This window comes from Coturnix japonica, chromosome 1 (assembly GCF_054131305.1).
Source record: "Coturnix japonica strain WE chromosome 1, WE-NBRP24, whole genome shotgun sequence".
NCBI classification, from domain to species: Eukaryota; Metazoa; Chordata; class Aves; order Galliformes; family Phasianidae; genus Coturnix; species Coturnix japonica.
Window position 1 is genome coordinate 77,726,471 of NC_140663.1, and position 14,146 is coordinate 77,740,616.

Below are 14,146 nucleotides of genomic sequence, written 5' to 3' on the forward strand. Positions count from 1 at the left end.
GGATAAAAATGGAAAGTCATTAAAGCTAAAGCAAGTCAACTTATTAATTTTACCCAGTGCTGTTTCTAACAAATAGGGTTCTGTGGTAATTACAGGCACGGTTATCTCCAAATCATCAGTAAATTCAGCTGCAGAAAAAAAAATAAATGCAAATACATCTGAGAAACAGTTGCATGTAAATAAATTACGGGGGTAGAACTAAGGAAAAGAGACATTTCAACTTTCACCGCTGTCTAGGAGTCAAAATGTTTTTGTCTGTTTGTTTTTTAATGAACCTTGTTTTTGTCTAAGTATACCTTAACTAACTACATGGCTGAAGGCATTTTCATATTTTCCTGTCTGTGAGAATATCTTCTAAGGAGATGAAAAATCTATCTATCTATCTAAAATTATATATACATATATATGCCTTAAACAGCATCTGAAAAAAAATAAAAAAAAAATGGATGGGCCCACAATTTATACTATATCTTTCTACAAAGGTAAGAAATCTTCATAAACTCTAGGAAAAAAACTGTAGGTTCAGGAGTTAACTCCACTTCATTAAAGCACTTATATCTATAAGGTTTCTCAATTTTTGTTCAATTCAACTTGCCCCCACGTGCTCCTTATAAAAGAATTAACTCATTTGATTTAAAATCATTACCTGGGACTAGGAGGCTTTATAATATTTTGCACCAAATCTGAACTCCCCAAAACTGTATTGGGGTGCCAGAATCCAGTTCATTATACAGCAAAGAACTTAAACTACAACTTTATTACTTTAAGTCTGCAGCAATGAACTACTTCTTTTCCCCTCACCTCCTTCTATCTGTTACTCATTGCTTTCACTTCTCATGCATATATATGCTCATGTTCAAACAAAGCCTAAAAATACTGAGTGTCATCACATACGAAAAGCTCCAGGGAGGTAAAACAAACCACCCCTACAGCTGTAGTCCACAGTATAGGTAATTAGAGAGGTCTGGACTGAAATGTGTTTACATGCAGGAGTAAACACAGCAAAATGTGTACAGTAAAATGTACAGACAGAAATTGAGAAAGAAAACAGGTTTATCATTGGAAAATATATCTTAGTTGACAGTAACAATCTTTCACCTTACAAAATTTATATCTTTTGATGAATTTATTAGATCAATACTGCTCTATTCAGCTGAGTGCTAGTTGCAGTCTTGCTTTTCATCTGGGTTGTGCTTGGTCCCAGGAATTAAGACACTGTTATACGATTTGAATAATTAACACATACTGCAACATCCAACGCAGGTAGTATAAAATAACTATCTAAAATCACTAATAACTTTCAGCACAAAAAAATACACAAAAAAAGATTATGCTTCTAAAATAATATTAGTGTCATTTACCAGAGTCTGTCACTTCTGAAGCTGTAAAAGTTTGAGGGGTAGAAGTAACATGAAGAAAGCCATTTGAAGCTGGAAAATAAGAACACAAATCACGTCGCATTATTTTAAAATAATAAAAACTATCTGCAGCAGCGCCATCTTTAATGAGCTGAAGAAACTTTTTGTTAGTATTTGACACATTATGTCTTCCAAAAAGGTAGACTCAAATGTACTATAATCAACTATGACTTACCAAGCAATTGCATTTATTTCCAAAATTATTGTCATTAATGCACAGATGTATAATGCTACTGATGATCACTTTGTCATCAGAATCAGTCAAGAATTTCTGAGTTTATATGGAGAAGAACAGCTCAAAGAAGAAAGAGAACAAATTATGAATAAAAATTAGAAGATTGGTACAGCATAGAAGCTTTGTTTAGAATTTCAAGGATCAAGCAGGAGGATGTCCCGGTGCTGAAACTGGAGAAGGAAAAAGAAAAGATTACAGAGCAAGCATGAACCATAGGAACTGCCTTTTGTCAGGCATGGCGAATGGCTGACATTTCCAGTTGATCTTCCCTTTAGTAATGGATTTCCCCCCAAAACATATGCATCTGGCATTACACTGTTGGCACGTTAGTGAAATGAAATCTTTCCAGCTGGCTCTTTATACCTTTGTTTCTTTTGGATAACTGGCAGTGGCCCCACATAAAAAAACAAAACAAAATAAAACAAACAAAAAAAACCCCAAAAAAACAAACAAACAAACAAAAACCCTATTCTTACACCCAAATTTCCTCATCTTTAAAATAGAAGTAGTATATTTGGAGATATTTTCTATACATCAAGTAGCCAATCTACTCAGAGTGTGGTGAGATCCTGGCACAGGCTGCTCAGAGAAGTTGTGGATGCCCCATCCCTGGAACTGTTCAAAGCCAGGCTGGATGGGGCCCTGGGCAGCCTAAGCTGGTGGGTGGCAGCCCTGCCCAGGTGCAGGGGCTTGGAGCTAGACAACCTTTATGGTCCCTTCCAACCCAAGGCATTCTATAATTGAATGAATGTCTGAGTCTTCAGTAACATGTTTTTATAGTTCCAGTCTTGAGATGTGGGTGCTGGCATGTCTATATTCATATATGAAGGCTAAACGAAGGCCAATGCTTTCAAACCAACCAAATAAAAAACAATACTCATCCATGAAACAGTATTTCAGTTATAATTTCATATAAAATGTCATAAGGAAACCTATAATTTGATGTAGCACTTCCATATCTGCAGTTATTCTTCATCATGTCAAACTGAACAAACTGTTTAATGAGAGACAATATGTCTTTTCTGAAAATTCCTGACTGTCAAGAGAATTAATCTGATGAGAAATCATTACCAGATTTTGTGGGTTGCACTTCTGTGGTACCAGATGGTTTGGATCTTGACGAAATAGGCTGCATTTCATCAAAAGCTGAAAAAAGAATCTGAGCTTAAACTGCAAAGACCTGTGACTTAATGTGTTAGCATAAGGCAGCTTTGTAAAGGCTGTGAAATACCAGATGATGCTAATGCAAAGCATTATGGACAAAAAGTGAGGCACAAGACAACTGTGTAATGACAACAGGAGATGATGGCTCACAATACATTCATCAGGCCTTGCAATTCAAGTTTCACATGCCAAAAAGAATGAAATTTTAAATTATTAAACTTGGGTGGATGACAGATGCAACTTTACAATAAGAAGTGAGAAAAGAATAAGATATGACAACGTCGTCTTTATGTGGTCACAAATGTGTTTTTCAGATGATTACACAGACAAAAGCAGCTTGATGTGAGCGTTGGTAGCCAAGATTCAAAAGCAGATCTTAAAATTACCATTTGCAGATCTAATTGATACAAAGATAATGGAAAAATATGGAAATAATCCACAGATTACCTATCTCCATCTCTCTGTTATCTGCTGAAGGTAGAGATACAGATTTCAAGGTTGGACTCTGAGTAGCTAAGAGCAAACATGAAAAAAGTTAAGATATCCAGGCAGACAGTTTCCTTCTAAGCAGCGTGAAATTTAATTTTATCTGTAACTAAGGATTCATTTAGTTTGAACTTCCGTTCTCACAATTGTTTTTTTACCATATGCAAACTTTAGCATAAATCTAATCAGATTCTTATACACTACCAAGAAGCTATAAATCCAAACAAACACACCTGAGGCAGCATTTGGAAGCATGTATCAACTGATTCCTAGTATATTACACTGAATAATTTTAAAAGAAAGATGCAATTGGAAATGATGTAAGAAGTAAGATGAAGTCAGTGAAATAACAATGAAAGGGAGAAAACAGGATCTTTATTTTGTTGTGATGTAATGAATAGTATTACAAGACCTTAAGGTTATTTCACTTAGAAATATAGGTGGTTTCAAGAAAGCCTGCGTGCTTCAATGAAAAGAAGGAATCAAGTTGGAATTGGGTATTCTTACCTAAAGGCAGACGTGAGTGAGTTTACATCAGGTGTGGGTTTTACAGTAAAAATAAGAAACAGATCCTATAAAACCATGTGTACAGGCCCTTAATAACACTTCCTTCCCATTAAAAAATAAAATAAAATAAATTTTTTTTTGCAGTTGCCTTTTATGTCTACTTAGGTATAAAGAGAAAAATTCTATCTGCATTTTTAATTGCTCCTTATCAGTACGATTTTTTTTCTTAAGTAGTTACACAAAAATTTTAAAGCTAATCTCTGAGATTGAGAAAAGTATTCAAATAAAAAGGTGTAGGGCTCAGTCTGAATGCAGACAATATGAATATATGACAAAAAAAAGAATAGACTTCTGTTTCATATATTGAATCTGCTTTTTCATTTACCTTTAACCAACACATCATATTAATAAATATTATTTCTGGTTACTATGTACTGATTTCAATAGAGCAGAAAACAATACAAACAAGCCTTATGACTCACAGCTTTTGGTCAACAAAAGCTTCCTTTGATTCTTTTACATATAGTAAGAGCTATGAGAGATCTCCCAGAGGCATCAGAAGAGTGGAGCTGTGTTAACAAAGCTATCTTTTCAGAAATGTTTGAATTCAAAATACACTGACCACACAGAATTTTTATAAAATAGTGGGAGATATCTCCCTCTGGTACAATCTTGATAGAAAAATAAAGGAAAACGTCTTCTGAGGAACTACAACAGAATACAGGTCATGCACTTCAGCTTCAATAACTAAATTTTCTTTCTTTTTTTTTTTTTCCCCACTGATTTCATGACCTGAGGTGATCACAACATGCTGAGGCACAGTGCAGAGAAACTTCCCACATATGACTCCTGCAGTCGCTCTCACAAAGTATCTCAGAATTCAGCACTGACTTCACTGGGAGCACAGATGCTCCACATGATCTAATGCCAGGATCCAACCTCTCCTAACTAAATCTCAGGTTTTGCTACGTGGCAGAAATGGAAGACATGAAAACAAGACCAGAATATACACTTAAATTTAACATGTATTTTGGCTCAACTGTTATAATTTTACCTTAACTACTGATACAAAGATAGGATTAGATTATTCTCTAGTAAGCAAAAATACTATCTGCTATAATTTTCAGGCTTTAAACAACTACAATTCTGTTGAACTTGTTTGTAAAATGTTAAAGGACTTTTTAATTTTAATGCTACCTCTGACTACATTTAGCCAAACTTACTTCTATACAGTGAAAATAAATATGAATCTCTATCCCCTCAAGCACATTTGGAAAAGAGCTGTCAAATACTGTAACAAATCAACAGCAAATTCTCAAGATCATTCAAATTGTACTGTTTGGTTCAAATAAGCACTTCCAGAAATTAAGAGCTCTTCCTGGAAACGACTGTAGAATTTGGCAGTGCACTATGTACATTGTCTATTTACATCAGCACTATTACATGATAAATTCTCATGCAGGGCTTAGTGAAATAATAGTTTATACTGACTCTAGGTCACTCCAGTCAACTAATGAAAAGACCACAATCTGTAATGGCACGTGTGTAACTGTTCAGCCCTGTAATATGGTACTGCCATTGTTAGCAGCAGGCCATAAGCTTTATATGGAGTTCAGGACTAAGACCGGTCAGGTTGGCTCTACCCAAACTCTCCCTTACCTGCCTACAGGTTTGCTTTAATTTTGTTAAGCTGTGACAGCTTCTCCAATTGACTAGGTGACCACATATATATATTTTTTCTTTTTATTATCTTTGGGCAGTACTATGATGTACTTATTTGTTCCGTCGTTGATTTATACTTCAACGAGGCATAATTTGCCATCCTCATACCATAAATAAAACTTACAAAAGGTAGCTCATATATCCTTTTACTCTTTAAGAATCATGAATCCAGAGCAACCTGTCACTATAATAAAAATAGACTGAGAATGAAGGATGTGACCTGCAAATTTTGGGAAAAAAACTAATGGCTGCAATGATTTACATACAAAATATTATTGCAGTTGAAGTGTTAAAAAAAAAAAAATAAGCTCAGATAATTTTACACAGAAGTTTGCTCAAATTACAAACAAAATAATTACCAAGTTCTGTCAATGGACTTTTTGGAGCATCAAAGATTCTGGTTCCAGAAGGAAGTGGATGTATTTCATTAGAAGCTATGATAAAAGAAATAATCAAGGCTTTATTTAATAAAGAATATTGCAAGATACAGTATGGAACTATATTTTGACTTCTAAACCATTCTGGAAACCAACAATGTTTATGAATAACAACAATAAGAAGTTGTGTCCTGGGGAAAAAAACAATACAAATCAACATATGCAACTTTGCCACTTAAAAAAATGTGTGGAAACAGAATAAAATAACCATTTCCCCTAATCATAATATTAAGAACCATCAATTAGAGGAAGCCAGTAATAAAAATTCATCTGTAAATATGAACACTTATTTTGAAATTAAGCAACGACGTATCTTGATTCACTTTCATATCTTCATCTTAAAATGTATGTTAGAAAACAGGCAAAGTTAATTACGGTTAAAAGGTGATTAAATGTTAGTTTGAAAGCGAGACTGATGTTTTAACTTTAGTACATTCTGGAAACCTGCTTGCAACTGTAAAAGACAAAAGAGAGGATGACATTATCTTGAATCAACAGGAATATGTGAAAACAACATTGTTGAGAAGCACTGGCAGTCCTGTGCTGGAAAAAGCTTGGTCTTCTCCATTAACACTCATCATCCTCTATTTATGCCATTTTTAATTTAGAAAATCTAATCCAAATTAAATATATGTACAGATATATAACCAGAAGTTTGCATTCATAATTTTGCGTAGTTTTCAGATTAAAATAAAGGCAACAAAACTAACATTGGAGAACTTAGAAGAAACATAAAAAATCTTAAGTAAGGAGAGATCTCAAAAATCAAAAAAAGCAAAAAACAAATCAACAACAACAACAAAAACCAAAAAACCCAAACATTGCAGCTTTTATTTTTCTCCAAATCAAACACAAATGCATGTCATATGCAACATAAAATATTCCTTTCACATTATTGATGTTATCTAAATGAATCTGTCGTCAAAGGAAAATCAATGAGTTTGTAATTTTTATTCTGTGACTGAAATCACTTTACTGATGGAATTTTTATCTGATGTGAGTTATTAAGATCACATACAGAGAAAGCAATACTTTGAAAAACAAGACTGAATCACCCAGTCAAAACTGCTAGCAATAATCATGCGTAACAGACACAGATCAGACAGTGCTGGATGCAATCCGCTTTACATTTCACCTGTGAGATGCTGAAAGCACAAAGGGAACAAAAAATTTTAATTAGGACTTCCTTTGATGCTGCTCAGTAGAAGGGATGCAATAGAAAGAGTCATCTGAAAATGAAAAAAAGCATTTACTGTATATAGAAGGCAAAAAGCGGCAAAATTAGTTACCCAATATGTTTTGAGTTTGCAATTCAGGTTTAGGCGATGATTTAAATTCCTTAGGTCCATGTTTTTTCTCGGCCTGAGCTAGAAAAAAAGAAGCCTTGTTTAATTTTGAATCTTTCTATGCATCTACTGCCCAAAGCCCACCGCTTTTTTAACAACTATTCTATGTCAGCTGATTAGCATTTTTTTTTGCAGCAGCAGCTTAACTTCATCATAATTCATTTTTATCTTCACTTGTGAATTCCATAAGTATTGGGGTAATTCTGTGGCAGCTTTACAAGCAAAAGGAAAATGTTTGTCAGAAAAACTTAGAAACTCGAACATACTTCCTCTACAGGCTCCCAAGTTTCTTTCCTAGAACATAGCATAACAGAATTGTTATATCACACAATGTATTTGCAAATATTTTCTCTGCTATTGTGGATTTTTTAATCATTCTAATGCAAAAATTATCAGGAAAAAAAGAAAAAAGAAAAAAAAGAATAAAGATTCACCTGTAAGACCTTCGCCCTTCATTTTATCCAGTGTGTCATGGTTTAATAATAAGTGTGCCTCCTTAGATCGTTGCCGCTGTTTTCTTTTCCTAATTAACTTTTTCCTTTTGGCCTAGGGCCCCTCCGGGGCCCACGGCCCCCTGTCACGGACGCAGGTGGATTTTTCGTTCAAATCGTGACACAGTGATAGCAATATAACAATCTTTTTACTTTTACTCTTTCTTCTACATCTTCACAGTAAAGCATGGGCAGCTAATCAAGCAGACATTCATTTTACCTATACTGAAGCGTTAACTACATTTTAATACACTACTTAATGCTTGTGGTGTGTAAGCCAATAGCACTATTTTCTTCCATTTTGTCAGAGGTCCTTCACTGTTTAATCAATAATAAAGGACATATAAGCAAAAATCTGAGGTTTTGAAAGAAGAACAGCATGGAACACAAGATATTTTTCAGCCTTAAATGTGAGAATATTAGTTCCTTCCAGAAAGCAAATTACGCAGTATTTAGTACCTACTGGTATATACAGGAGATAATGGTGATTACCTCAAATATACAATTACATTTTAGTCTTTATTTAGTTTAAGATCAATTTCATTTTGAAATGGAGTAAAAGAGAAGTTATTTCTGCACGTTCCCCTTTTTCTCCATACTTCTTTCACAGCCCATTAAGCAAGCTTCAGGCAAGAACTGAATGTTTAATTGTATAAACTTATCATTTCTCTTCCTAAAGAAAACATGCTGTTTCCCAGCTTGGGAATAGCTGGATAGCTGCTACTACAGTTAGAAACTTTTTACTATTTTCTGTTTTGGAGGACTTTGTGTTTCATTGCCTTAAAAGCTATAATCTTTATCCATGCTGCTTTATTAAAAGAAACTGAATTGGGTCCTAAGTCAACTACAGTGTTATTACTATCATCAGTGGAAAGTGATTTATTTCTACAGAGAAGTTAAAACAGATTATCTCTATAAACACTGTGGGAGAAAATTCATCCATGAGACCTTGAAAGATAATAGCAGCAACAAACAAACCCCAACAAATTCCTCAGAAGAGCTTCAAAAGCAAACATTTCCTTCTGCTTAAATGTAACCATGAGAAAAAAGCAAATGCAGATATTTAGACATCACTATGATTTCTCTTTTAAGAAGTCATTTGGTTTTCACTCACATGAAGCATGACCCTTGGCAACCAAGTTAGCTGAGCATGTCTAAAATAGGGATAAAAGACATGAGGCTCTCCTCCAAACTTTAGGCCTCCAAGTTTAAAATAGGGAAGAAGAGTAATTCACTTAGAAATAATTCTGACTTTTCCCAGGAATTAGGAGAAGTCGGTTTAATAATTTCCTTGGATGGTTCAGTGGTAGCAGGAAAGTAAATGGTTAACAAAACTAAGCAAATTAACTTTGCTATTACAGCGTGCAATAGAGCTAGAATCCATTTAGGTAGCGTTTCTCTCCACTCCTTTACTCATGATCCTCTCTTCCTCCCCAGCTTGAATTTGCATACTGTGATGGAAGTAGTGTTCTCACTTTTTCTGATATCCCTTGTGAGCACTTGGGGAAGCCTTTAGAGGCCAGAAGGAAGAAGAACTTGAAAAGGACAGCAACACAGGAATTGCTCCTACTCAAATTAGCCTTAGCTTGGATTCACAGGTGGTCCATTTCAATTCAAGTCTGTTCTCTATTTCACAAGTCTACTCTGATGCATTTCTGGTACAGCTCCTTATGAAAAGAAATAACCTGCTGGGTTTGTTTGCTTTTTTTCTGAATTAGTTCTTCCTGATCCTAGACAAATGCACTGATATTTCTCACCACTGGTCAGATACAATTTCCCTGCCAAGTCAAGAAAATGTTCACACATGATTCAACTCAGAGAATTTTAAAGTCTGTGAAAAAAAAAACTTAAAAATTATTACAAAATAGTATTCTTTTTAGAATATAATATTCCTACATGGAAAATATTAAGAAAGAGCTTACTAACTAGTCTTTCTGTAAAAGTGCATGCCAAGGGAGGGGAGGCCTGAAATTAAGAAAACGGTGGGATGTTTGTCAGACAAATACACACAAAAGAGCTACTGACCCACAGAAAACAGAACACACCCTTTGGCAAAGGCTCACAGTAGTGTAAGAATGGTCCAGCTCATGGAGCCTTTCAGGTAGTTCTGCTTGCTGAAACACTCTAAGCTCCTTTATTCCCTTCTTCAATGACAGAGATCACATAGTTCCTTTTAAAAGAACATTCTGAAGCCACTTTTGAAAAATTTCACAGCAAATAACTACTATGTCTTACTTCTAAAAAAAATCCAGCATGATTTTCAAATAGGTAAGTCCAAGCAAAATATAATGAAACAGATCCTAATGCTAAGTCCAAATGTGTCTTCATTTTATCCTGTCTCTCAAATGCAGCCTTTGCAAAAGGCTGGTGCTCAGATCTCTGACTTCAGTTGCTTGTGCAAGTCTGGCTTAAATGCAAAACTATTCAGGTTATTTTTGCATAGGCAACAGGTAGACATAGATTCCATTCAGATAACTCCTGTTTTCTTTCAAAGGATTTGCTCCCACTTCCCAGTTTCCTACTGTCATTTCCCCTTTAGACTGAACTATCATAAACACAGTGAATATGTTCTTCAATGTAAATAGCATGAAACTCCTGAAAAATCTACTTTAATATAAGACCTTGGTGCTGTGATCAACAAAAACATAAACAAAAGGAATGATCACCAATGATCAATTCAGTTGGAAATAAGAGACACTCAGTAAGTTTGAAGATGACATCAAGCTTGGAGGAACAGTCAATCTGTCTAAAGGTAGGAAGGTCCTTTAGAGGGATGTGGACAGGCTGAATAACTGGCTTGAGGTCAGTGGGATGAAATTCAACGAGACCAAGTTGTGAGTCCTGCATTTTGGCCACAGTAACCTTAGGCGACATTATAGAATTGGGGCAAAGTGGCTGAGAGACTGTGCAGAACAAAAAGACCTGGGGGTAGTGGTTGATGTTAAGATAAACATGAGCCAACAGTGTGTCCAGGTGGCCAAGAAGGCCAATGGCATCCTGGCTTTTATCAAAAATAGTGTTGTCAGCAGGAGAATAGAGGTGATTGTTCCCTTGTACGCAGCTCTGGTGAAGCAGCACCTTGAGTACCCCTTAATACAACCCATCAAGGCCCTGGAGCTTGTCCAGACAAGGGCAACAAAGCTGGTGAGAGGTCTGGAGCACAACTCTTACGAGGAGTGGCAGAGAGAAATGAGAATTAATCTGGAGAAGAGAAGGCTGGGAAGAGACCTTATTGCCCTCTACAACTACCTGAAAGGAAGTTGTGACGAGGTGGGGGTCGGTCTCTTCTCCTCAGTAACCTTGGTTGAGGAACAGAGCAAATGGCCTCAGGTTTCCCCAGGTGAGTTTCAGGTTTGGTACTAGGAAACACTTCTTCTCAGAAAGAGGGTTCAGGTACTTGAATGGGCTGCCCAGAGAGGTGGCTGAGTCACCACACCTGAAGTGTTCAAGAAACATGTAGATCTGGCACTAGGGAAAGTGTTTTAGTGGGCAAGTTGGTGGTAAGTGGATGGTTGGATTAGATGATCATAGATGGCTTTTCCAACCGTAATTATTCTATGATTATAAATGGTGGTATATCGTTTGCTACTAAAACGACTTTACTTGCTGATTACTGTAATAATGAAACACACTATTCAATTTCAAAAAAGATAATTCTGTGCAATTATGGTTATGCTTAGAATTACTGTCTACTACATACATAATGACATAATACAAAGGAAAGCAACTGGAGTGGGCTGATTCTCTCCCTTCAAGGTGAAATATCAATTTCTGTGTCAGATTTCACACTGTGTACTTGATTAACCGGTAAATTCTATCAGAAAGAATGGTGTACCAAAATTAGATTTTGATTAGAACACAAGCCTGAGGACTAGGATTTTGCACGGCAAATGATTACATAAATTTATCCATTCCACCTTCACTTTCACAGAAGAGTTATTTCTGTAAAATGTATTTGTAAATTGCGTGTTCTGCAGTTATGGAGACAAGGCAAATTATTTCATAAGATGACTGTGTAACTCAAGTACACAAGAGAACTCAAACTGTAAAGTATCCATATACTTCCAATTAAAGACGAGCTGTTCATTAAACATTCATTAAGCAACAACAGCAACAAAAAATAGGTTAGAGCCTATTTAAGAATGATTTCATGTGAAGGAGCTTTTTATTTCCCCTTTAATATTTAGTATGAATACTTCATACTAAGGTTTTCCAAGAATAAATTTAGAGTAAAAACTAGAATGTCATATAGGCATTCTGCACTAGCGTGCTCTTATTCGTCATTTTCTTTCTAAATTATTCCATCAAAGTCAGAAGTTCAACGTGCATCTCAAGATTGCTTTTGTTTTGCATTTCAAGATACCCAGCAGTCCACAAAGGTACAGTTCTAAAATATACATATTTACTAACCTAACAATTGGAGCATCTGAACCTTTGCTCCAAAATTAATCAGAATTTTATCTACATTTTACTCTGTGTATCACTCACAGCTACTAACTCAGCTTCATTATGCTTCTGTCTTCCAACTATTGCATTTAACTGCAGAGTAAGCAATGTAAAAATGAATGTAATTTCAGTTTATATCTTTGGCAAAGATACATAGTACAGTTTCTGAAAATAGAATATTTATTACCTGGGAGGGACTGAGGTGAGATTTCTTGAACTTCTGGTGTTTTGGATTCAGCTGGCCACACTTGAGTCTCATTCTTACCTAAAGGGACAAAGGCATTAGAGAGTTACAGCAAAGCTGCATCTGCTCTTTTCCACTACAGATTTATTTCTGTCTCACTTCAGTTTGCCAAAGTAAACCAATATGGGTAAATGTGGAAAGATGAATACCTTTAGGAATCAATAAAATTCCACTACACAATGAACACAAGCATTTGCCTAAAGATGATAACCACACATGCATTTGCAGTATTATTTTGTTCTTAAAAAATACTTTGAGAATAGGATTCACAGCATATATTTAATGCTTTCTGAGTCATTACTTTCACGGTGCAAAACAGTTTTGCCTAACATTTCAACATTAACATAGTCAAATACTTTTCAGAATTCAAAGATGTAATATAGACCTAAGGATTTTATAAGAACAGTCAAATACATTTTCAAATATTACAGTGACAGATGTGTGCTTGTGTTCTTATTTCTGTCAATTATAGTGGCTGGATAAAATCCTTTAATTTCAACAGATATATATTAATAAAAATAGTGAATCTTGGGGACATTCATTTTGAAAAGAGCAATACTTGTGTTTTTCTATTTTCACTGAGGAAGAAGGAAATGAGTTTCATAGGTGAGATATTTTCTGTTTTTCTTGGCTACTATTCTTTAAAAATACTGGTAGATTTTTGAAAAAGTAAATTGAAAAAAAATGGGAATTCAATAAACACAGCATTTTGGAATGCATTATTTTGACCTTTCCAAATAATAGAGAATTATAATAGTAGCAATATGACAAAACACATTCAGATTTTACTGTGCTGTGTGGCTTTACCCTTACATGCACCCAACATCTGAACAAAAGCAAGTAGCGCTCTTTACTCAAAAGCAAAATGAACTAGTCTGAGAATGTGCCATGGTCAGTAATGAAGCAAGATAATAAAATAAACAAAGTAGAAATATGAAAGGAAGAAAGTCTAACCTAGTTGTTATGAATCAAAATTAAGTACTAAGACTAGAAAAGCCAAAAAATATCAGCTCCAGAGTTGTTCTAAGGAGATATCTGTAAGATGGACCAAGGGCATTGTTAACATTTTAAAAATAGCTGTATTTTTCATGAGTACATCATTCAAAGACTAATGTATATTAGTTTGCAAATCTTAAACAAAAACTTCAAGAAATCTCTTTCAGAGTGAGCTGGAACCTGCAGGTTCCAGTCGTATTCATCAAACATGCAGGAAACTTGTACTGAAATGTTCTGCTTTGTGACAATTTCTTTTTCCCCCCATGGATTTTATTACAGGAATCTCTCCATGAAATATTTTCTCCCATTTAGTCATATGTGAATTCATACAATAAAAATTCATTGAAAATTTATTATTACAAAAGGACATAAACCCCCATTTTTCAAGATAAACATTAGAAGATAATATCTATGGAAAAAAAAAAAAAGTTAAAATGTAAAACAACACAAAAGTCCTAAAGATGGTAAACATGGCTTTGGTTTCTCATCTTTTTCTTTTCTTTGGATCAATTCTTCATTCTTTTGAATAGCTTTGAAAGAAATGAGAAATCTGATCAGATGTTTTAAAATAGGTGATTCCAGTGAACTCTAATCCAATCGAACTATTACTTAAACAAATAAAAAGCACAGGTTAAATAGGGAAAAAAAAAAAAA

At 34.9% G+C, this 14,146-nt stretch overlaps 1 protein-coding gene across 50 annotated transcripts in view; it reads right to left on the reverse strand.

Annotated features, from left to right (window-relative positions):
* Nucleotides 1-14,146, reverse strand: part of ABI3BP (ABI family member 3 binding protein) — a 126,349-nt gene that overhangs the window by 66,736 nt on the left and 45,467 nt on the right. For 37 of the 50 annotated variants that reach the window (XM_085526069.1, XM_032447774.2, XM_085525988.1 and 34 more), the window contains exons 10-16: nucleotides 12,440-12,517; nucleotides 7,259-7,336; nucleotides 5,892-5,966; nucleotides 3,265-3,330; nucleotides 2,725-2,799; nucleotides 1,362-1,430; nucleotides 54-128 (exon numbers count right to left, since the gene is read on the reverse strand). In XM_085526069.1, the coding sequence (XP_085382195.1) occupies nucleotides 54-128; nucleotides 1,362-1,430; nucleotides 2,725-2,799; nucleotides 3,265-3,330; nucleotides 5,892-5,966; nucleotides 7,259-7,336; nucleotides 12,440-12,517 (516 nt within the window). The remainder of the gene's footprint in view (nucleotides 1-53; nucleotides 129-1,361; nucleotides 1,431-2,724; nucleotides 2,800-3,264; nucleotides 3,331-5,891; nucleotides 5,967-7,258; nucleotides 7,337-12,439; nucleotides 12,518-14,146) is intronic. The other 13 variants (XM_085526117.1, XM_032447821.2, XM_032447818.2 and 10 more) reach the window with 10 other exon arrangements.